The sequence below is a fragment of the Chelonia mydas genome, chromosome 3 (assembly GCF_015237465.2).
Source record: "Chelonia mydas isolate rCheMyd1 chromosome 3, rCheMyd1.pri.v2, whole genome shotgun sequence".
Lineage (NCBI taxonomy): Eukaryota > Metazoa > Chordata > Testudines > Cheloniidae > Chelonia > Chelonia mydas.
In genome coordinates this window covers 111,894,964-111,918,120 of record NC_057851.1, presented here as the reverse complement: position 1 = coordinate 111,918,120, position 23,157 = coordinate 111,894,964, and the positions used below count along the sequence as shown (strand labels likewise).

The 23,157-nt window shown below is 40.2% G+C and overlaps 1 protein-coding gene across 1 annotated transcript in view; it reads left to right on the top strand.

Annotated features, from left to right (window-relative positions):
- Positions 1–23,157, top strand: part of SYNE1 (spectrin repeat containing nuclear envelope protein 1) — a 497,076-nt gene that overhangs the window by 161,853 nt on the left and 312,066 nt on the right. Inside the window, 16 exon segments of the mRNA XM_043543166.1 lie at positions 895–1,059; positions 2,952–3,104; positions 3,572–3,715; positions 5,458–5,631; positions 7,370–7,528; positions 13,527–13,551; positions 13,554–13,690; positions 14,215–14,269; positions 14,272–14,310; positions 14,313–14,347; positions 17,601–17,630; positions 17,632–17,697; positions 17,699–17,761; positions 18,125–18,227; positions 18,230–18,332; positions 18,622–18,730. Coding sequence (XP_043399101.1) covers positions 895–1,059; positions 2,952–3,104; positions 3,572–3,715; positions 5,458–5,631; positions 7,370–7,528; positions 13,527–13,551; positions 13,554–13,690; positions 14,215–14,269; positions 14,272–14,310; positions 14,313–14,347; positions 17,601–17,630; positions 17,632–17,697; positions 17,699–17,761; positions 18,125–18,227; positions 18,230–18,332; positions 18,622–18,730 — 1,560 coding nt within the window.

Here is a 23,157-nt window from a genome sequence, read left to right as displayed (position 1 = left end):
AAGAGGCAAAGAGCCTGGAGCAGCGCTAGGAAGAATTGTACTTCAGACAGCCATTTGAAGCACAGTTCCTCCCTGGTTCCTCCTTCCTCCTGGGGCAGAGGAAAAAGGAAGGTGGGAAGTCATTTGTTGGGGACCTCTCATGGCAGAAAATTAACACAGACACACACATATCTCACACCTCTCTCTCTCACACACACACACATCTCTCTCTCTCACACTCCCCCTCTGCACAGGCTCAGCTGTGCAGCCTAGAATACTGGAGTGGGGACAGAACCAAGGCTCCATCCATTCTCCTCTCCCTCCCCACTCACCCGCTCTGAGGTGGGAGTAAGCAGCCATGAAGCATTTGTTTTCCCCTCTGCTCTGAGGCCCACAATTACCTGCCTTGAGTTTACAAGGGGGATTCTTACTAATGTGCTGGCATGTAGTCCAAGTTGCAATACAGCCCATAGTGAATTAGTAGTTAATTGATTTCAAATGAACAAAAGTAATCCTCAAATGTATATAAATTAAACAGAAATTAGATGAAACAATGGCAGTATTATAAATTAAGACTCAAATCCTTTTATCTTACTCAGGAGAGTAGTCCCATTGACCTCAGTAGTTCTACCTACTTGATTAGAACTGAGAAGGTACTGATTGTTTATATCTATATTATAGATACAGATGTATAATATAGAGTCCCCTCCATTAACGCAGCAGGTTATCTTGATAGCTCTTTTTAAAAATATTATTTTGGAACATAAGAATTTACTAGAGTACCCAATGTGGAATGCTTTCCCTTGTAGGGAAAAGGTTTATCCATGTCCTTAGTTGGTGATGAGGTTTAAATTTTATTGTGTAACATACTGACTTTTGCAAAATGTTTAGCAATGCTGCTTATATTGTGTTTAGGATTTTTTCCGACATTTACCTCATTGGATCCAGCAGCACACAGCCATGAATGATGCTGGTAACTTCCTTATTGAAACTTGTGATGAGACCATTTCCAGAGATCTTAAACAACAGCTGCTGCTACTAAATGGAAGATGGAGAGAGTTGTTTATGAAAGTTAAGCAAGTATGTGTTGTTACGGTTGTTGTATTTAAGTAATTATTTTATCATTGCAATGCAGCAAGGCTGCCTAAGGTTTGCACCACTAAAGCCTGCGTGGACAATTTACCAGGACTCCAAGGACCATGTCTAATGTAAACGTATATAATATGTAAATCATGAAGCAATACATACCACCAGAATAGTTGGTTGCATTTGTACCTTTTTAGAAAGATGGGTAGAGATGGTTTGTTCAAGTTCATCAGCAAACATACTTTGCAACTTATCTCTGTAATATTTGACCATGCCTTTTTAAAAAAATGCACATTCTCTATAGTTGAGAAATTAAAATGATTTTCAAAAAATAGCCATTGTTTATGTGGAATCTACAGAGCCAAATTTAGCCACAGTGTAAGGGGATACATCGAATGCTTTTTAATGGGAGTTGCACCTACTTATCAGAGGGCTAAAGCCAGTCAACAGTAGAGGCAGCACATGTTAATCAGGCAATCCCATTCCCAAAGCTGTGCTCACATCATTGTTGCCTTGTGCTCTACCAGGCACGGAGAGCAAAAAACTTTGCTTCAGGAAAGAGACTCACCGGGCTGGAAAAGAAATGTTATTTTAAGAGGTTATTCAAAACGGCGTGAGGGAAGATGTGAGCTATAACTTGTACCAAAGTATTTGACAGCCTTATATACACATTTAAAAATATCTGCATTGAAGTAGTCATATGGCTAATGAAATTTTTTATTTAATTACTTTTGACTATTCACCTGAGGCCAAATCCTGTTCTCCTTACTCTCATGAGTATTCCCATTGCTGTCAATGAATCACATTAGTAAAGTGGTCAGCATTTGGCTCTTATTTTTTTAAACCTTTCAAACTGTTGCTTGTAGCATAGTCACAGCTTTATTATTTGCTAGTGATGGGCAGAGTAGTTTACTTGGCAAATCCTGATCCCCAGAGTTTGAATGCTCCCCTGCACATTTTGAGACTGTCTCCTCACTCCTATTCCCCATCCATCTTCATGACCTTCTAAAAATTCTCCCACTCAATTCTTTCCAGTCTATTTTGTGCCCTCTAACAGTTCCTCAGTTCTTCCTTCACCGCAGCCCTCAACTAATTCCCTGACTTCTCTCTCTATCTCCTCCGTCCTCCCAGCCTTCCCCAATTTTGTTTGGCTGCCTCTCTCCCTGCTGAGCTGCAGATACTGATGCATTCATATTTCCTGATGTTAATAGCGTCACAGTCAAATGCTGTCAACAATGCAGAGAATGTGAATGGACTGGCACCAGGATCTTAGTGGAGAGGCTGCCATATTTGCTGTATCATTAAACCAGATCCCCAAAGACACTGTTAGAGGGTTGCAGTGACTGAGAATACTAGGAGACTATTGGCATTTTACTCACTGAATTGATAAACTAGCAAATCACAGTTTGAGAGAAAGTAGATGCTCAGGTGGAATGTGTCCCTGTCTAGAGTCAAAATTGAGAAAAGGGTAAAATATGAAGCCTCAAAAGAAAGGCTACTGGTAGTTCAGGAGAAGTGAGTTGGGGAGTTAGGTCCACTTCAGAAACCTGAGAGAGAAAGGAGGTCTTGAAGTGATCCAAACTTTAAAATATGTTTGGGTTTTCTTTCATGGATGGAATTGAAGTGAGGGCCATTTGCGGGATTGGAAACAAGTTTTCCCATTTCTAAAAAAGAACTATGTGCTTCATTAATCAATATTAAAATTTAAAAAAACAAGCAACCAACGACTTGCTGGACCCTTAGCTTAAAAGATCACTAGCAAATCACACTGAATAAAAAAAAAAGAAAAGTTTAACAGTTACTCCCAAGAACCTATTAGTTTCCTTAAGTAGCAGCATTGCATATTTTGACATGTTCTCTGTGTTTTTATTTTCCCTTTTTCATAGTATGCTCGCGTAGATGAATTTGACAGAATGAGGAAGGAATACTTGGATGGCATTGCCACCTTGTCTACCTTTGCTGATTGCACTAATGGAAAATTTTCTGTGCCTGTTGAAGTGTCCTTTCTAAATGTCAAGATGTTTGTCCAAGGTTTGGAGGTGAGTTTCTGCCTTTCATCTGTCTGTCTCTCTCACTCTCTTTCTCTCTTTTTTCTTCACAGAAGGGAGAATTATTTAACTATTTAATTTTATGAAAGGATCAGAAGATTATTTATTTACATAGCCATATCAGTATTTTTATACTACAGTGGTGTATTTTGTGTTTTAGGTAATCTAAATGATTGCATTCTATGAGTGACGTTTCTGGAACACATTTCCAGTGCAACAAGCAAGGGTGTCACTAGATTTTCAGCTGAACGCTGAACTGTAATACAGAGCGTTGGAGATGAACTCCTTTGCTTAGTATATATCAAATACATTCTGGACCTGGTCCAACACTCGTTGAAGTCAATGGAAAAAATCCCATTGATGTCAATGGGAGTTGGATCTGTCGCCTACAGCTATGTGAGAACAAGCTGATGTGCCACATGAATTCATAACAGTACCTGTTAAAATATTTGTTGCAGGATATTAAACAGAAGGTGCCTGTGATGGAAGCTCAGTACAAGATAATTACAAGGACAGCACAGCTTATTACAAAGGAAATTCCCCAAGAAGAAGTCAATGAAATGCTTGCAACTATGACAGGGATCAAAGCACAGCTAAGCAAGGTCCTGGAATATCTTTTCTGCTGTTAGCAGTATGTTTACTGTTGGACTAATAATTAAAGACGGGTCCAAACAGGAACCATTTAGCCCAGTGCCACACCAACCCCAAGCTCAGGGGACTCAATAAAATGGGACCCATATCTGAACCAGGCTTAGAATTGGTTGCTTATGATTTGTTTCACATAGTGGGTTTTTATAAAGCCAAAACTACACTCTGGTTTTGACCCCTCTTTATTTCCAATGGACACGAGCTAAAACCTAAACTATTTATGTTGAACATCTCTTCTACCCCTCCAGACTTTAGGGGGTTAGATAAAATGGGACACATATCTGAGTCCCCCCAGGTTTGAGTTTTGCTTTTTTCATCATTAAAACCACCCCAGTTTTGTCCATCTGATTCTGTACTAAAGTGACATTTATGAGCATTCTTTGAAAGATATGCTTTCATATGGGAAATTTACTTAAAAAGAAAACTTGTTATGTTAGATTGTGCATATTTTCAAAATAGCTGGGTGGCATTTGTTTGTTTTTTGGTATAACTGAAGTATTAGAGCTAATGCATAAACTTGGAAAAAATCATTGAAGTTATATATATTATAATGTTTCAGGTGTATGCATTTAGACTGAGTGCTAGCTCCCAAAAGTTATGCATGTCAGTACATCTATACAATAGACCAGTGCACACTTTTCATATGCAAGGTTCTCTCCACACCAAATGCTCTGCATTAATCAGACCTGTCCTTACAGTCAGAGAGTGTTGTATGCAGCCTCTTCCTGAAGTCATTAACACTCCTCCTGAGTGGAATAGATGGTTTTATTATATATGAGATACTCTTTTTACCCTTATCATCTCATGGAGCTTAAGCCTGAACGTGGAACCTTAGCTTGTGTCACTACTGTTGCACTACTTTAAACTGCCAGGCTGTCCCCAAAAGCACACCCATACTTCTATAGTGAGCGGGTGAGTGTTTTTGTCCAACTGAAACTGGCCGAGAGCCCAACCCCGATTGCTCTACTGCTGGGAAATACAGAGAAATATATAGGTGTAAAAATCCAAACAAAACACACACACATACACCATCACACCAACCCTTTGTCAATGTTGTCTTCTTAACAAATACAGTAGTTCAAACTCACCTCAATAAAGGGGATGGAGTAGTGAAAGACAGAAGCTGAGTGGGAAGTAGTGATGGAGAACTGAAGAGGTACAGTGGGGAGAGATAGATGATCTTGCAAATCATGTATATGCGACACTCCTGTGTAAGGGATGCAGGATTGGACCAGAGACAATGTAGAGAATGAGAGAAAGAGAAGCAAAAGAAATGGAAAAAGGAAGGGGTATGTAGAAAAAGTGAGAGTGGAAGGATGGGATGGAAGAGAGAAGGAGGGAGGTGGAAGGGGAGAAAGAGAAATGCAGGAGAGAGACCATGAAGCAGAAGATAGCAAATAATGTAAGGGAGAATAAAAGAAGAGATCTCCCACACAAAAGTTTAAATGATATCTAGTGCACATATATTAAAATAACTATGGGTGGAATATATTAGCAAGAAGATATTACCAGATCCTGAAGTACTTGATATTAATGGTAATTTTTGCTTAAATAAGAACTAAATATCAGGTCCATTTACCTTTAAAAGAAGGAGGGGGCTTATGTAAAGCAATGTACATGGAAAGGTTATTTATTGTTTATTGAATTTCAGTAACTTTCTGTTGTAATGAGATTTTTTTCTTTATGTTGCCAAAAGACTAAGGAGCGTTGCCCTGTCCTGCTCTATGAAGCTCAGCAGCTGCTGTCTCCTCTGGAAGAATTAGAAAAGCAAATTACATATTTTTATGAGTCTCTTGAGAAAGTCAATGAAATAATTTCTGCCCTAGATCCTGAAGTACAACCTGCAGCTGTTTTTAAACAAAACCACCAGGTAAGTTTAAAAAAAACCAAAACACCCAAAACCCTATCTCGAAAATATAAGAGACTCCGTGTGAGCATTTATGCAACACATTAGATTATTAGGACTCTGGATTGCAGCAGTGAGAATTGAGGAGCAATTCTTAATTGAGGGGCAATTTCTTAATCTTAATTTAATAATAGTTAAACACTTTTTCTTTGGGATACAGATGCCAGCTCTACAATTCACCGCTGCCCACCAACTTTCCCACAAACTCACATTAACTGAAAGTGCATTTTTCTTCATATGGGCCCTGTTTCATCTTTCTCTGAAATCAGTGGGAGACTTTCCTTTGATTTCAATGGAAACTAAATCAGGCCCCTATACAATTGCACACAGCATCAGTGAACATTGGGATTTCCTTGAGAATGCTTAGGAACTCCCATTGATTTTCATGGACACTGGTGGGCTTCCCATGTGTTGGACAGGAGTTTTCTTTGAAGTCATTGGGGATGGGGAGATATAATGTAATGAGGCCTTAAATTTCCACCTGTCCTGCAGTAAGGAACTCAGTGTTAGACAATGGAAGGACATATTGGATCCAGAAGAAAATATCTTAGATTGGCTTCTTGCATCTGTAATGTAAGGCTGGAATGTTAAAGGGCTGTTTAGAGTCAAATACAGGGAGATAATATTGTTAGCAAAATAATGGACTTAGTACAGTATATGAAAGAACAGTTAGAAATTATTTTATAATTGCAATGACTATGGAGATGTGAGCCACGCTTCAGTCAGGGAGGGCCTTCGCCCCACCAGTGACTTGAAGCTTACGTCTTTGTTTTTGGAAGAAAAATAATATTGGGCTGCTGAGCTTGACTGTGCATGTGAGCCAGTCCAGCCTTGATCTAAACTCCCTCACTTTCCTGAACAAATCCTGTCCTGTCTGAGCATAGACACCGAATGAAACAGGTGTCAGAGCTGCAGAATGAAGAGAATGCATCATCATGAAGTCTCCAGCTTTTAGATTACCATAGCCCAGACATCATAATTTAAGTAAATGGCTTATTTCTGCTAAAAGGATTTACCACCCATGGAACTGAGATCCGTGACAGTCTGACAGATTATACAGAGGCTCCTGATTTCTGCTGAGTAGATCATGGAATAGATAGTTCATTAAACAGTAAAGAGCCACACTTGTGCTTTCCTCTCATGAGAATTAATGAGGTTTTTCTTCTTATTTGTGTAGTTGTAGTTACTGATTCTCTTGTCTAATGATTTGTTGTGGTCATTTAAATTCCAGTAACGGGATTGGTAGATGGCACGGACCTTATGTGTAAGCATTTTAGCAAGCTACGGAGAGTTGTCACTCTTTATCTACTCACTGAATAAATGAACATCTGTTTTTGCAATTAATTACTATGGGTACAGATATTAATAATACCCAAATCAAGAATAAATGACAGAATCACACAGCCAGAAAAGACCCTTGCATTTTGTAAAACTACCCATATGGATCTTATCCTACAAGCTGTTCTGTAGGACTGAATTCCTGTGGATGGGGCTGAGCACCCCTGGAAAAAGTTTGCCGGATTTATATTATTCTCTCTAATGTCTTGTTAAAACTGTTCTTGGTGGAACCTGACCACTTCCATTTTCTTATTGTCACAAATGCCCCCCTAGGTTGTTTTTTCTGAACTTTGCCTCTCTTTGTTTCTGGCCGGAACAGAATTATGTTTCCTTCTTTCTTTCTTTCTTTCTTTCTTTCTTTCAGGATTTGGTAGCATACCAAGAAAACTGCAAGAAAGCTTTGTCCCTGATTGAGAGAAACAGTCAGGACATTCTGAAGTTTGTGGCTTCGAGTAAGGTGTTACAACATTTCGATCCATTAATGCTTCAGAAGAAGGTCACAGAGATCCAGGTCACTTTTCAGGTAGTTGTGTCGCTTCTCAGTACATTTTTGAGACTCTCTTAGGGTACGTCTACACAGCAAAGAAAAACCTGCGGCTGGACTGTGCCAGCTGACTCAGACTCGTGGAGCTCGGGCTGCAGGGATATTTCATTGCTGTGTAGGCATCTGGGCTTGGGCTGGAACCTGAGCTCTGGAACCCTCCAACCGCACAGGATCCTAGAGCCCGGGCTCCAGCCGGAGCCCAGACGCCTACATAGCAGTGAAACATCCCTGCAGCCTGAACCCTGCGAGCCTGGGTCAGCTGACGTGGGCCAGCCACAGGGGTCTAGTTGCTGTGGAGACATACCCGTAGGATGCACTTGTTGTTCCTGTGTTCTCTTCGCTTTCTGTCAGTCTTCAGCTGTTGCCACAGGGAGCGCAAAGAAGTTTCCTTTGTTTTTCTCCTCTCCTGACACTCACATACTCTTTAAATCAAACACAGGGCTTATTTGTATTAGAAAACTTGCACTAATGTAACTAAATTACTTTAAAATCTAATATACTTTTAATACTTCAATACTATATACTTATACACAGCTAGAGGTGCTCATTCTCATTGAAATCTTTCCCTTACTCCAATCTGTACCAACAGTGCCATGATACAGTGGGATAATTCCCCTTTTTTAGAATTTGAAGTTGCAGCAGAAATAAAGACTAGATCAGTGGGAGGGGAAGAGATACTTCACAAAGCTCTGTGAAATGAGACTCAGGTTTTCATGTGTCATGTGCTCAGGGAGCTTGGGGTCTGCTTTTCCGTGTAATGACCTACAGGTCAGAATCCTCTGCACCCCTCTGATAACCTGAGATCAACAGAGAAATCCCACAGATTTCAGGCCATCTGTTTATGGGGTTAGAAGATCCCCACAGAGGGACTGCCTTTCTGTGTTACTGCCCAGACCTCTCTACCTGCACCTGTTATCACAGCTCTCATTGGCAACCATCTGTTCATGCACCCCACTCCACTCCAAGAATGGAGCATGGTGATTTTTTAAAAACTCAGTCTTGCTGGGCTTGTATTTCCACTGGAAATAAATCACAGTTACAGTGAGAGGCAAATGCTGAAAGTTACAAACATTTGGTTTATATAGTACTCCACATTTAGTGCCCAAATCTGTCTCACTTACTCACTTGAAGTAGTATTTTACTCTGTGAATAGTTTCATTGATACTTTCTGGACTATTTGAGTAATCAAGTACTTATACAACTTTAGTAAGTGTAACAAAATCTGGCACATAATTATCCAGTACTCTTTTAGGGTCAGATTTTCCAAATGTTCAATGACACTCCTTTTAGAGTAATGTACTATTCAATATAAGGGTGGCATAATTGGACTCTTAATTACTCTATGAAATGTAGTGTCTTGAATTTTAAGCTAAAGTGCTGATTGTCTAAATCAAGGGTTCTCAAACTGGGGCTCGGGACCCCTCAGGGGGTTGCGAGGTTATTACATGGGGGATTGCAAGCTGTCAGCCTCCACCCCAAACTCCGCTTCACCTCCAGCATTTATAATGGTGTTAAATATTTTAAAAAGTTGTTTTAATTTATAAGGGGGGTCACACTCAGAGGCTTACTATGTGAAAAGGGTCAGCAGTACAAAAGTTGGAGAACCACTGGTCTAAATGCTATCATTGAGCATTTCTGAACATCTGGATTCTCAGTGAAGATCTGTAGATGTCATTTTTCCTTGGGTTATGTTTATGGGTTACAAAGGCAGGTTCAGTTGATGGAGCTTGATAAGTAGCTCATGTAATACATTATTCCCATCTTATAAGCGTGGGTAGTTAGTTTTATTTCAGTTTACATTTGAAGTAGACTTAACTCATGGGGCAGAGCCAGCCTTAGTATATTTGTGGACCTGGGGATTATTATTTCTCAATGAATGGAACCAGTTCTTATACGAACGCACTACTGTGCACAGAGTCAGCCTGGGAATTTGGGGAGATTGAAAAAGATGATTATTTGAGGCAGCCCAAAAGAACAGTCGAGTTTAGGGCATTCGTGTAGGATTTGGGAGACCCAGGTTCAAGACTCTGTTCCACCAGAGACTTCCGGTGGGACCTTAAGCAAGTCACTTAGCCTCTTGTGCCTCAGTTCCACATCTACAAAACAGGCATAATACTACTTCCCTACCTCACAGGGGTGTTGTGAAGATAAATACGTTAAAGAGGATCAGGCACTTTGAAATCTGTTGATGAAAAGAGTTATGTAGGAGTTAGGTATTGTAATTAACTGAAATATTTTCTATAACAGAAAGAAAAGGAGGACTTGTGGCACCTTAGAGACTAACCAATTTATTTGAGCATAAGCTTTCGTGAGCTACAGCGGGTGTATCTGGGTGCATCCGATGAAGTGAGCTGTAGCTCACGAAAGCTTATGCTCAAATAAATTGGTTAGTCTCTAAGGTGCCACAAGTCCTCCTTTTCTTTTTGCGAATACAGACTAACACGGCTGTTACTACTGAAACCTGTCATTCTATAACAGAGGTTTTCAAACTGTGGTGCGTGGAGGAATGTTCATGGGGTGGGCACAATGCAAAAGGCATTTTTTTTACTTTTTAAAAATTAGTATTACTAAGGCCCTACTTAATTCATAATATTGCGAAAATTGAAGATCCCTCAACATTAGGCTTTCACCACAATTTTGTCATCCAGGCAGCTGGCAGCGGGAGCCCTGGCCTCCAGCCACCCGGGGCCAACAGTGGGAACCCTGGCCACGAGCCACCCAGGGCTAAGGCTCCCCTTGTCAGCCCCATGCATGGCAGAGCTCTGTTGTCAGCCCACGCGGTTGACAAAATTTGCAGTGGAGTCCTAATATTGTGGGATCTGCAATTTCCGCAATATCATAAATTAAGTATGACCTTAAGTAGGAGTAAACATTTTGCAGCTCATTTAATCAGATGGACTTTTTTGGTGATGGCTGGTGATGCAGTACACAGGAAAGAGTTGCCATGTATTTAATTATAAGCCGACGATCATTTCTATAGCAATAATTACCTTTCCCAGTTCAGTATATTGTATCCTGTCATTTCAGCAAGCAGTGTTGTTGTGCTTATTCCGCTGGTGAAAAATGGATTGGTAGTTATTGCCAAAAGATGGTAATGTTCCAAAACGAAAGGCAGAAGCTGAAATGGCTAAAGTTGTTACAGACAAAAAATCTGCAAAAACAAGAAAATATGATGAAGCATATTTGAATTTTGGTTTCACTTCCATTGCAGTAGCGGAGAAATCAGGCCGCAATGCGTAGTGTGTGCAGTAACTTTAGCAAATGATAGCCTGAAGCCAACAAAATTAAGACGCCATTTGGAAACAAAACATGGCGATGTGGTAGGAAAGAACAGAGATTTTTTTCGAATGAAAGTTACAAGAAATTAACAAACAAAAAACCACAGTGAAAAATGTGGTATCCACCCCTGCAAGTGATTTAAAAGCATCGTATCCAGTTGAATACCACATTGCCAAGAATAAAAAGCCTTACACAATTAGGGAAAAACGGATTCTCCCAGCAGCAATTGACATTGGCAGGACAAGGCTCGGTGACAGTGTGGCAGAGAAGTTAAAAATGATCCTGCTGTCAGACAACACAGTCAGCTGCCAAATCTTTGACATGTCAGAAAACATCAGGACACAGATGATCTCTCGATTGCAAACCAGTTTATTTGTAATCCAGTTGGATGAAGCAACGGATATATCAAAAGCTCATTTAATTGCTTATGTTTGGTACGCTCATGAAACATCAATATTGGAAGATTTTTTTTTGTTGTGCAAGCCAATTAAGATTCATGCCACTGGATTTGAACTGTTTAACATTTTAAACCACTTTCTAACATCTCACAAGTTGAAGTGGGAAGCCTGCATCAAAATCTGCATGGATGGAGCCCCTTCTGTGTCTGGAGGTAGGGCAGGCTTAAAGGCCAAAGTGTTTGAAATTGCACCACATATATTGTGGACTCATTGTGTGATACACTGCAAAGTCCTTGCAACTCGAAACATGGATCACATACTTACAGTTCTGCTCTAAAAATAATGAACTTTATCAAGACGCAGCCCACAAAGGCACTTCTCTTTGAAATGCGTTTTGCAGAAATGGGAGTAGAGCATGATGCTTTGTTGTTTCACATGAAGTCAGTTGGCTATCCAGTGGGAAAGTGTTGCAACGCGTTTATGAACTTAGAAATGAAATTTGGTTTTTTTGTGGTGGATATGAATTTCACCAATGCCGAGACACTGTGTGATCCCTAGTGGCTTGTGCTTTTGGCTTACCTTGCTGATATTTTGACAAAATGAATTATTTTTGCATTGTTCTTTTGCAAGGAGCAGAAAGTACTATTTTTGACCTGCACAACAAGATATCGGCATTCAAGAGAAAACTAGATCTCTGGAAAACAAAAATCAAAACTGGTTTAAGCATTCCATTCCTGTTGTTAACTGATGTTATCGATGAAACAGAATCTGAACTATTCAGTGTTGTGGAGCCAATTGAGAATCACTTGACTTCTCTCAGAGCCAGTTTGGGTAAATATTTTCCTGGAGGAAATACACCCCTGAATGACTGGATTATCCAGCTTTTTGTAGCTGAGGCAGTGACTTTGTCCCATCTCTCAAATGACATTCAGGACAAGCTGATTGAACTTTAGAGTGATAGCACACTGGACATTCAATTTTAAAAAAAGTCTTTGGGGGATTTTTGGTTGAAAGTTGGCTCATAATATCCTGCTTTGTCAAAGTGTATGATCAAAGCTCTTTTACTGTTTTGGTTCATCTTATTTGTGTGGGATCAGATTCTCTCTGTTGGCTGTGCTAAAGACAAAGTACCGTCTGAGACAGGAAGTGGAGGACAACCTCAGAATGTCAGTTTCAAAAAACTCCTCACAAATTGATAAACAGAGAAATAGGCACACCCTTCACATTAAAGTATCAGTGTATTTGTAATTTAATTAAAGTTGTGTTAAGATCTCTGTTAGGTTTATGAGTAGACTATCAAGCATACTTTTGTATGTGTCTATTTTGTCTGGGTTGGGGGAGTACACAACCAAAAATTGTAACTCAAAGCCGGGGGGGGGTCTCAGCTCCAAAAGTTTGAAAACCACTGTTCTTTAAAGTGTCTGTGGTGAGCAGGTGTTGTTGCCATTGTTGGTATCCTCAGGCTTCTCACTTCAAGAGAAGTGCTGCTAGGTAAGCTATAGAAAAGTTGTTTTGAGTGTCGGTTTTCTGTAAGGGTTTAGCGCTCCAGCGGGTTTTTATGCATCTTGGTGAATAAGAGAACTTATGTATTTGAACTCTAGAAACATGAGCTAATGCAAACATAAGATATCCTCATTCTCTTCGTCCATCAGTAAGTATTGTTCTTCTCATTTTGCAGATTAGGAAGCCAAAGCAAAAAAGTTAAGTGATTTGACAAAGACCACAGAAGGAGAGAGTGTTAGAGTTGGGATTAAACCATAAGAGGGACTGCCTGTTACAGTTCTGGGCAGTATCACAGTGCTCAGATGCAGGCAGCTAAGGGGAAATAGAGTTTTGCCAAACTCCACATCTGGCAGTTGGTTTAGGCCCCTCAAAAATCAAGAGACTTGTAGTTGTGGGGTTCATGGGTCTCAAAGGCCAACCAGGGTGTCTCTGACGAGAAGGGACCATGAATAACTTGTGATCTTTTGGAAAAATCCCAGTGACAAACTTCCTACCGTACCAGCCAGTTACATTTAAGACTTGCTTCGCATAAAAAAAGTCTAGTCACAATGATAGGTTGTATGAAAATCCCCCAGATTCATTAAATTAGATAAATTTATTTATTTAATGGGAGAATGAGATTAACATGGTCATTTATAGGTACCAGGGGAGAAGCTGTGAACTTCACAAGCCAAAGGGCAGCTCCAGCAGGAAGCATTTTAATGAGGGACTGTGGATAGTATAGTCAATAAAGATCACCATTCAGAAAATAATCTGGGGAAAAAATACAAGCTCATTTTTCTTCACTTGTAACTTAGGATATGGTCAAGAAGACTGGTGACTGGAGAAGAATGTAGAAGCAAATAGCCGTTTGATGAAAAAGTTTGAGGAGTCCAGGGCAGAACTAGAGACAGTACTACAGATTGCCCATGGTTGCCTAGAAGAAAAAGGAAATCCTGAAGAACTTCTCAGGAAACATACTGTGAGTAGATTCTCTGACCTTCACTGCAGTCCCTATGTAGGCTTTAACAATGGACATATGTTACACTAGTACAAAGTCTATTTAATCTTATAAATGACATAGAATTCGATATTTGAATGATATTGTTCAGGAGGACTTGGTGGCAAGTAAAAATATAGAAGTTCTTATTAAGTAAATGAGCTAACTGGTAATATTACTACTTTTATTGTTTCTTTAAAATACTGTGCAGAATCCTATGTGTATAAGCTACCAACTCTGTGCAGTTGCTGAACTGTACAAGGAATTAGTTGATTCTCTACCTTAGAAATTATTCAGGAATATCTCCTGCTAACTCTTTCCAACTTCCTGCTAAATAGTGTACCATTTCTTAACTTGAATTCAGTCTTTTAATGCAGCTACCTGCCAAGCTTGCAGAGAGCTTGTATGTGGTAGTATAAAATATGTCATTCTGAACTTCACCCTTGCTGCTTTCCATATCAATAACATTAAGCAACTTAACCTTCTAACTTTACTTTCAACATCAGGAGTTTTTCAGCCAGTTGGACCAAAGAGTGCTTAATGCCTTCCTGAAAGCTTGTGATGACTTACTGACATCCTTCCTGAGCAAGAACAACACAGCCTGCAGAAGCTGTTCGGAAACTCCATAAGCAGTGGAAGGTTAGTATTTAAATTAGAACTCTGGAATTGTAAACTGAATGGCTCCAGAGACCCAACTGCCCAAGCAATATGTTGTGCATAGAAACTGGGGACATCTTGTCCCTCTTCTTCCTCTTTCCGAATATGTGAAAAAGGACACATTGACTGTAAAAATAAATACAATTACACAAAACTATGTTAAAAGAATATTATTACAGTTGCGAAGTCGAGCACTCAAAAGTAAATGAAAATGCCAGAATTTAGCTTCCCTATGCAAGTTTAATTGGTCCCCCTGTGCATATGCATTATGATACAGTCATTAATTACATGGTCACAGACTACTTTTTCCACAGGATGCCTGTGTCATTCAGAACACAGGATGGACAGTGTTCACTTAAATAGCAGCTGTTCAATATTTTCTTTTCCCTCATTGTTTAGTGTGTGGCTCTAGGCCTTAGTTATTGTATTATTCAGACCCAGACAGAATTAATTTCTTCATGGGCATTCTTGTGTCACTCATCACTCTAGTATCTGAGTGCTTCACGGACATTAATGAGTTAATCTTCACAGTACCTCTGTGAGGTGAGGGGCAGTATCCCCATAGAGAAATGGGGAACTGAGGCACAAAAGGATTAGGTCAAACATATTGCTCAATTTGAAACACCTAGGACTTGATTTTTTCAGAGTATTTAGTAGTATATTGTTTTATATAGTTTGAACCCAGTTCTTATTGTCTTCATTTGCACCTGTGAGTGCTCAGCACTTCTGCAAATCAAACCCCACGATCACAAGTTGGGCACCCAGAGAATGAGGAACAGACAGCTAGTGACCACCTGTGAAGAATTTAGTGTAAGTGAGTTGCCCACCATCACACAGAAACCTGGTGGCCAGTTTTCCAGGGCAACATTCAACTGTCTAAATCATGAGACCCACCTTTCTCTTCCTGCAATCCTCTGCCTTATTCACTACATACCTTCTAATTTCTGAAACAAATGAGATTAGGGGTCCTACAGATGTCAGCCTCCTTTGCAGTGCAACCCTGATTTATCCCCCAGAGCAGGTCCATCCTCTGCACTGAATGATGCAGGCATCATGTGGAAAAAACAGTCTGTGATCATGTATTTAAGGACTGTAGCATAATGCATATTTAATTCTGGCACTTTCTACTTTTGAGAACTTGACTTTGTTCTTTTAATGTAGATTTTTGTGTGTAATTTCCTAGTTTTTTAAAAAAAAAACAAACTGAAAAAAAATTAATTTGATCATCTGGCATCATGTTGACACCCACATGTATCATCAGCAGAGTTGGAACCTTTAGAGCCCACCACACAATCCTCTGCTACTTGAGCTAATGAAGTAATTGATAGCAATAGTAGGTTATTATCCTCTATATCGACCAGCACAAACAGGGGGAAGAGACACACATTTTGTCAGAGGGTTTTACAGATATTTCGTGACAGAAGAGACATGGTGAGACCCAGGATTCTTGGGCTCCATTTCAAGTTCAAGAGCGATGTGTGATTTCGTGGATAGAGACTCTTCTGCCTGTTTCCTCCTAACTTGACCCCTTCTGTCCAACCTCTTCTTGTCCCAGTCCTGTCTCTTTTCTACCCCGGCTCCTCATCACAGTCTCATTCTCCTCAGCTACCCAGTCTCCACTCCTCAGGTTTCTAATCTCAGTCCAGTCTCCATTCCCACCCATTTGTAGTCTACCCCACTGGATTACCAGTCCCAGTCTCCCTCCCGCCATGTCCATGATTTGGTCTCCTTGCCCTGTCATTTCCAGGTCTCTCCCCAGGTTTTTAGTGCCAGTTTCCTTACCTAGCCGGTACCAGTTTCCTCCTCTCGGCTCCTCACTGAAGTAGTCCTCTTCCCCCAGCCTCCAGTCACCGCATGCCCACATTCCCCTCACCATTGGCTCCTAGTCTCAGTCTCCCTCCCTTCCTGAGCTCCAAACTCAGTGTCTCCCCACCAGCCATCTCCTTGTCCAGTTCTCCCCTGACATCCTAGCTTCTTGTCCGATACATCTCCCCTCCACCCAACCGTCCTTTCACTGCCCAGCCAGTCCCAGTCTCTCCCCAGGGTCCTCATCTAATCTCAGTCTTTTCACTCCATGTATTTGCTCCCAGTCTCACATCCTGCGCTTTCAGTCTCCTTGCCGAATCTGTCCCAATTCTCATTTTAATGCCCAGACTCTGTTTTTTTCCCTAGTCTCATTCTTGGAAATGGCTGAATTGTTTTGGCTGAATTTAAAAAAAAAAAACAAAAAACAACAGCCTGAGACAGACATCTCACATGGAAAATTTCAGCCAGAACGGTTGAAGTTTGGAAAAGTTTGCAAGCAGCTGAAAACTGAGTTTTATAATGGGAAGTGTCGAGCAATAAAAGGTGGTGCCCGCGCTGCTACTCGTGCTGCCTGCAATATCACCTATCCTTTTCATGCTTTACACTGAAGCAGAGCTGACTGTAGTTACCCTAGTAACACTAATAAAACAGATTTTTAATAGATTAGGCTTTCAGTTTAAACAGTGCTTATTGCCAAAGACTACAGTGACTAAGCAAAGACTGATAATAAGTCATGGAACAATTTCATTATACTTCATGAGCCAAGTTTCAAATAGTCCTCTAAGAATATGCCTACAGAATGTTCAGGTGAACATCTGGGGAAGCACAAAGGTCTCCACTTGAGTCCATCTTGCATACATCATTGGGGTAGTTAAATATCTAGAGTGAAGTTTTCAAAAGCACTCAGAATTGGCCGAATTCTCTGGGAATTTTACCATTGACTGCAATGCAAGCAAAATTAGGCCAACACTGGCCGTTTTGGAAAAATCCTACCCTTAATAAGTCACATTTTGTGTGCACCTGTGGCTTTTCATGAACACAAAAGCTGGTGCTCTTGGGGGGCTGTTGCTAATGTAGCCACACTATTATTATCTTTGTTATTTATTTTTATTGAGGTAGCACCTAGAAGCCTCAGTCATAGATCAGAATCTCACTGTGCTAGGTACTGTAGACACTATTGTGAAAGAAGGTACCTGTCCAAAAGAGCTTGTGATCTAAGTATATAACTAATAATTCTGTCTAATAGATTTATTTTATTTCCCTTCATACATGAATGCTGAAAAACATCTGTTCTCTGTGTGTTATAGCATGTATGTGATTTCTGTTACACTTTAAAAATTGTTCTGTAATTCTCATTTAGTAGCCTTACATTGGATGAATGAGAATCATGCTTTCTTTCCGTGTTTGTTTTTTTCCCTATGGAGTATAGGATCTCCAGGCAGAAGCCCCATATCATTTGGGTCCATCTGAAGATTGAAGTGGAGAAAAGCAAACTCCTAGGCACAGTGGAAGAGTGTAGATCTGAAACTTACTAGAGAGAACAAGCTGGTATCCAGCAAGGGCAGTGAAAAGATCATCAAAGAGCACAAGGTATGCACCATGTGCCACCAAGTGGACATGTGTGTAAATGCATTCAAACACAAAGGATATAAAAACCAAGGTCTCATTGACCACAATCAAGTTACTCCAGATTCACACCAGTGCAACTGTACTGATTTCAGCGAAGTGAAACTGGTGTAATATGGCAGTAAATTGGACCCCTGGATGGAGGTTCTATAAGTTCTCTGAACAACTTTTAAGTGTACTAAGATTTGAAATCTTAAAGGAAAGGTGAATTTGATTTACTTTTGTACTGATATGCAAAAGCTGGGAGCCTACTTAGTTTTCTATAAAAAAAAATGTGATTTGTGGCTTTGTCAGTTTGTATTATTGTTGCTTTTTTTCCCTTTTCAGTTTTTCTTCAGTGATAAGGGACCCTATCAGTTGTGTGAGAAAAGGCTGCAGCTGATTGAAGAACTGTGTCTAAAACTCCCAGAATGGGATCAATTTAAGACTACATCGGAAAGCATCCAGAAACCCTCAAGGAACTTAAATCCCAGATTGATAGCACCTATGTGAAGCTAAAAGAGAACCCTGACAAATGGAAGGAGTACAAGAATAGGTACTAGTTCTGTTGTTAACTGGGTATGACAGAGCCTTGGTCAGAACAATTAGCATATGTGCTCTTCTTTAAACTTCCAGCCGTAGAAAAATACAATTCAAGGAATAGTAAATGCTTTTTTTGTTCACAAACAGAAAAACTCTGTTTTATATAGTAGGTCCAAAATAATCTGTTTTTCTTCTTGTTGTTGTTTTTTTATTTAAGCTAATAATTATCAGCTGTGACTTGATAAAGGCTAGTTTACAGCTAACTTTTAACTTGTTTTGTGTTGTGTGGTCTTTGATTTCAGAATTTCTGAATTAGCAAGTTGGATTTCATCAAAGGAGAGTGAGCTAAAGAAGATTAAGCTTGATGTCAATGATACTGCCAAATACAAACAATTTAAAACAGCCATGGAGGTTAGTTCTTAGCTTATATTAATATAGAGGAGAGTGATTTCTTCCTTGGACTTCAGTGGTGCTCCCCATCAGTTCAGCTGCACAGAGTCAGCACCTATGGGCCTCTATAAAAAGAGAAGCTGGAGGCAGGGTCATCTCGCCACCTACCTTCACATCAGTGAGCAGACCTGGCTGGCAACACAGAGGCATAGAGTTTAAGGCCAGAAAAGACAACCAGATGGTCTAGTCTGACCTCCTAGATGTCACAAGCAAGCAACACCACCCAGCACCCGCACACTAAACCCAACAACCAAAATTAGACCAAAGTGTTACAGCCCCCAGAAGACTAAACTGTTGTTTGTCATAGGCAGAGAATAGAAGGGACCAAGGTGCACTAATACGCAAGACCCCTGCAATGGCAGGGAATATAGTGAGGGATACCCAGATGATCCTGGAGAGTTAACCACACCCCACATTGGGGCAACCCCCAGATCACTGCCAATCTGATCTGGGGGAAAAAATCCTTCCAATATGGCCATCAGTTGGACCCTGAGAATGTGAACAAGAATCAGCCAGCCTGAAAGAGAGAAAGCTGGGCGCCACCTCAGTAGCAACATCCCACCCTGGCCAGTGTCCCATCTTCAGCAGTGGCCATCCCTGATACTTCAAAGGAAGGAGACAAAAGACCCCAGAATACGTTTGGGTGGGGGAATCCCTTCCTGACCCCTGAAGATGATTGGCTGAAGCCCCGTCATACACTAGCACTCATAAATTTGTCCAGCTCTCTCTTAAAACTAATTAAGTTGTTTGCCCCTGCAATTCCTAATGGGAGGTTGTTCTAGAACCTCACCCCTCTGGTGGTTAGAAACTTTCTTGTAATTTCCAGCCTGAATTTGTTCATGGCCAATTTGTATCCATTTGTTCTTGTGCCAGCGTTGTCCTTTTTCTTAAATAGCTCTTCACCCTCCCTGGTATTTACCTCTGTGATGTATTTATACAGAACAATCATATCGCCTCTTAGCCTTCTTTTTTGCTAGACTAAACAAAGCCAAACTCTTCCAGTCTCCTCTCATAAGACAGGCTTTCCATATCCCTGATCATCCTAGTAGCCCTTCTCTGCACCTGTTCCAGTTTAAATTAATCTTTCTTGAACATGAGTGACCAGAATTGTACACAGTATTCCACATGAGGACTTACCCCAGCCTTGTACAAGGCATTAATACTCCTCTATCCCTATTGGAAGTGCCTAGCCTGATAATCTTAGGACTGCATTTGTCTTTTTCATAGCTGCATCACATTGGTGGCTCATAGTCATCCTGTGATAGACCCACACACCTAGTCTCTCTTCTTTTCTGTGACTTCCAACTGATGAGCCATCAGCTTGTGGCAGAAATTATTATTATTAGAGCCTAAGAGCTTGCACTTTGTAGTATTGAATTTCATCCCATTTCTATTATTCCAGGCTTCAAGGTCATCCAGATCTTCCTGTATAATATTCCCACCCTCCTCTGGATTGATGGTGCCTCCAAACTTTGTATCATCAGCAGATTTCATTAGCGCACACTTACTTGTTGTGCCAAGGTCATTAACAAAAATATTAAATAAGATTAGTCCCAAGACTGATCCTTGAGGCACTCCACTAGTAACCTCGCTCCAGTCTGCTAATTCACCTTTCAGCAGAACCTGTTGCCTTATCCCCATTAGTCAGCTCCTTATCCACCTTACAATACTTCTCTTGATCCCCATCTTCCCTAATTTAACTAATAATTTCCCATGTGGTATCATGTCAAATGCTTTACTAAAGTCCAAAAATATTAGCTTTACTGCACTTCCCTTATCCAAAAATCAGTTGTTTCCTCAAAGAGGAAATCAGGTTAGTCAGGCATAGTCTGTCTTTGGTAAACCCATGTTGCATTATATCCACTTTTCCATTTGCCTCTATGAATTTAATTATTCTTTTCTTCACAATTTGTTCTAAAGCCTTGCAAACAACTGAGGTCAGACTAACAGATCTGTAATTGCTAGAATCACTTTTTTTCCTTTTCTTAAATATACATATGATGTTAGCTGTTGTGCCATCTTATGGCACTACCCCTGAATAGATAGAAGTATTAAAAATCCTTACTATAAGGCTACCAATCTATCATGCCAGTTCTTTCAGTATTTTGGGATGGAAATTATCCAGTCTCTCCCCACCTTTCTTTGAGAGCATTAAGCTCTTTAAGAGGAGAGAGCTGGTAGAGTAGCTGAGGATCTGAACCTTTGATTAAATTCATTGAGGTTAATAACTCAGGGTGTATATCGGGACAGAATTTGGCCCTTTTTCTTTTTTACAGTAGAAGGGAGAACAGGACTACAAATTAGTACAGTTTATCGAGGTTCATGAAAGTCATTAACAGATTATAAGGCATACCTATGCAGAGAAAAGGAATTTGAGTGACCTGGAAAAAGCACACAAGTCAGAGGATTAATGGATGACATTGGCATGACTATGCAATATCCTCTTATTAGCGCTGGGCTACAAACATAAACAGTTGGGAAAAAGTGAGTGAAATGGGGAAAAATTAGCTATTTTAGAAATTTTAAAAAAGTATATAGATGCTTATATAATTTGAAATATTATTCAACAAATAACACTCGAGGGAAAAGCAGAGTTAAAAATAAAAATTGAATTATTAATTAAAATTATAATTAAAATCTTTATTACATTCTATAAATAACTATGGCTTCTTTAACAAGCAGCAGGTTGATTTCTTGCACTGTTAACATTCTTCACCTTGTAAAAAATATGAAGGTGTAAAAAGAAACGTTCTGTTTCTATTTGGGTCATTCCGAATTTCCACATCTGCTATGTTGAGTAGAAGAGCTTGTGCAGTCACCTATAGATAAAAGCCATTTCTTGGTACTTAATGAAAACCAGTCAAAGCTAACACAATGCTTTCCATACCATGCCATCAAGTTTTATTCAGAACTCCCCACTGATTTCGCAGGTGATTTCTACATGCCATAGAAGGCAAGGTTTGACTGGTATAAGTACCAGTTTATTAACACTGCACTGAAGTGTTAATACCTTATTGAATGACTTCATTGTGATGTGATGAGAAGGTATATATTTCTGAGAGATATCAGTAAAATGGCAAAATAGTGGTGTTTTTGGCAAATAGCCCTTCAGCCCTTACACCTCTTTTAGTCAATGGGACTTCTCACATGTGGAAAGGCTTTACCACTGGTCTCTAAAATGACCACATCAATATTTTTTTTAAAGCATGGGTTTTCATATGTAGGGAAAAATGTGCTTCACTTACCTTTTATACTGTAAAAAGAAAAGGAGTGCTTGTGGCACCTTAGAGACTAACCAATTTATTTGAGCATGAGCTTTCGTGAGCTACAGCTCACTTCATCGGATGCATCCGATGAAGTGAGCTGTAGCTCACGAAAGCTCATGCTCAAATAAATTGGTAGTCTCTAAGGTGCCACAAGTACTCCTTTCTTTTTGCGAATACAGACTAACACGGCTGTTACTCTGAAATCTTTTATACTGTGAGTGCTAATACACAGAAGGACATAGGTGCCTAATTGCCGCTTTAGGCACCTAACTCCCCAAATCAGGCACCACTGGGATTCACAAACCCCCTCCTAGCTGCCACCAAACCCTGCAGGCACCTACATTTGTGCAGTAAAAGTTCCCTGGGTGCCTATGTTTCTGCCTTTGAGCAAGATCACAGCAGCCCCACTCCAAGGGTCTGGATGCCTAAGCCTCCGAGCAATGCACAATCCAGGAGAAGATCAGTGTTCCTCCTCCTAAATTGCCCAATCTGGGAAGCGTGTTCAAGTCCTTACCTTCCAAATTCGGCACTTATAGACAAACTGACACAAAACGGAGGGGGGGAACCTCCCTCTTAACTTTTAGTGGCTAGTGTATTCACCTGAGATGTGGGAGACTGCCAGTTCAGTCGCCCCTCCACCTGAGTGGGAGTAGGGATTTGAACAGATGAGTGCTCTAAAAAACTTTCTTTGTGACTCTGGCCTAAGTATCTGAAAACAGATGAAAACATAATAAAATGTTGCTAATTTGGCTAATCCTGATACTCTTTAAAATATGCAGTGTAATCCTAGTTTAGATACATATATGCAGGATATTGTATGGTCAATATATGAAAAAATATGTACAGTATTTACCATGTGGATAATGAGCACCAAAAATGCTAGCCTGTAGGGGAAAAAAAACAGGCTTCAGCAATGTAATCAGTAGGGGACAATCCTGTATTGCTTGTGGAAGGAATGCAGGATTCAGCCCTTCGTAGAACATGACAGACTCCATGGGAATTAGAGAAAAATACTATCCTGCAGTATCTTCAAAGGAGAATACACAGACTCTCACACACATACTTTTGTGCTGCTAACCATAGGATTGATGGCAAATTGCCCATGAATATTATTCGCTGGTA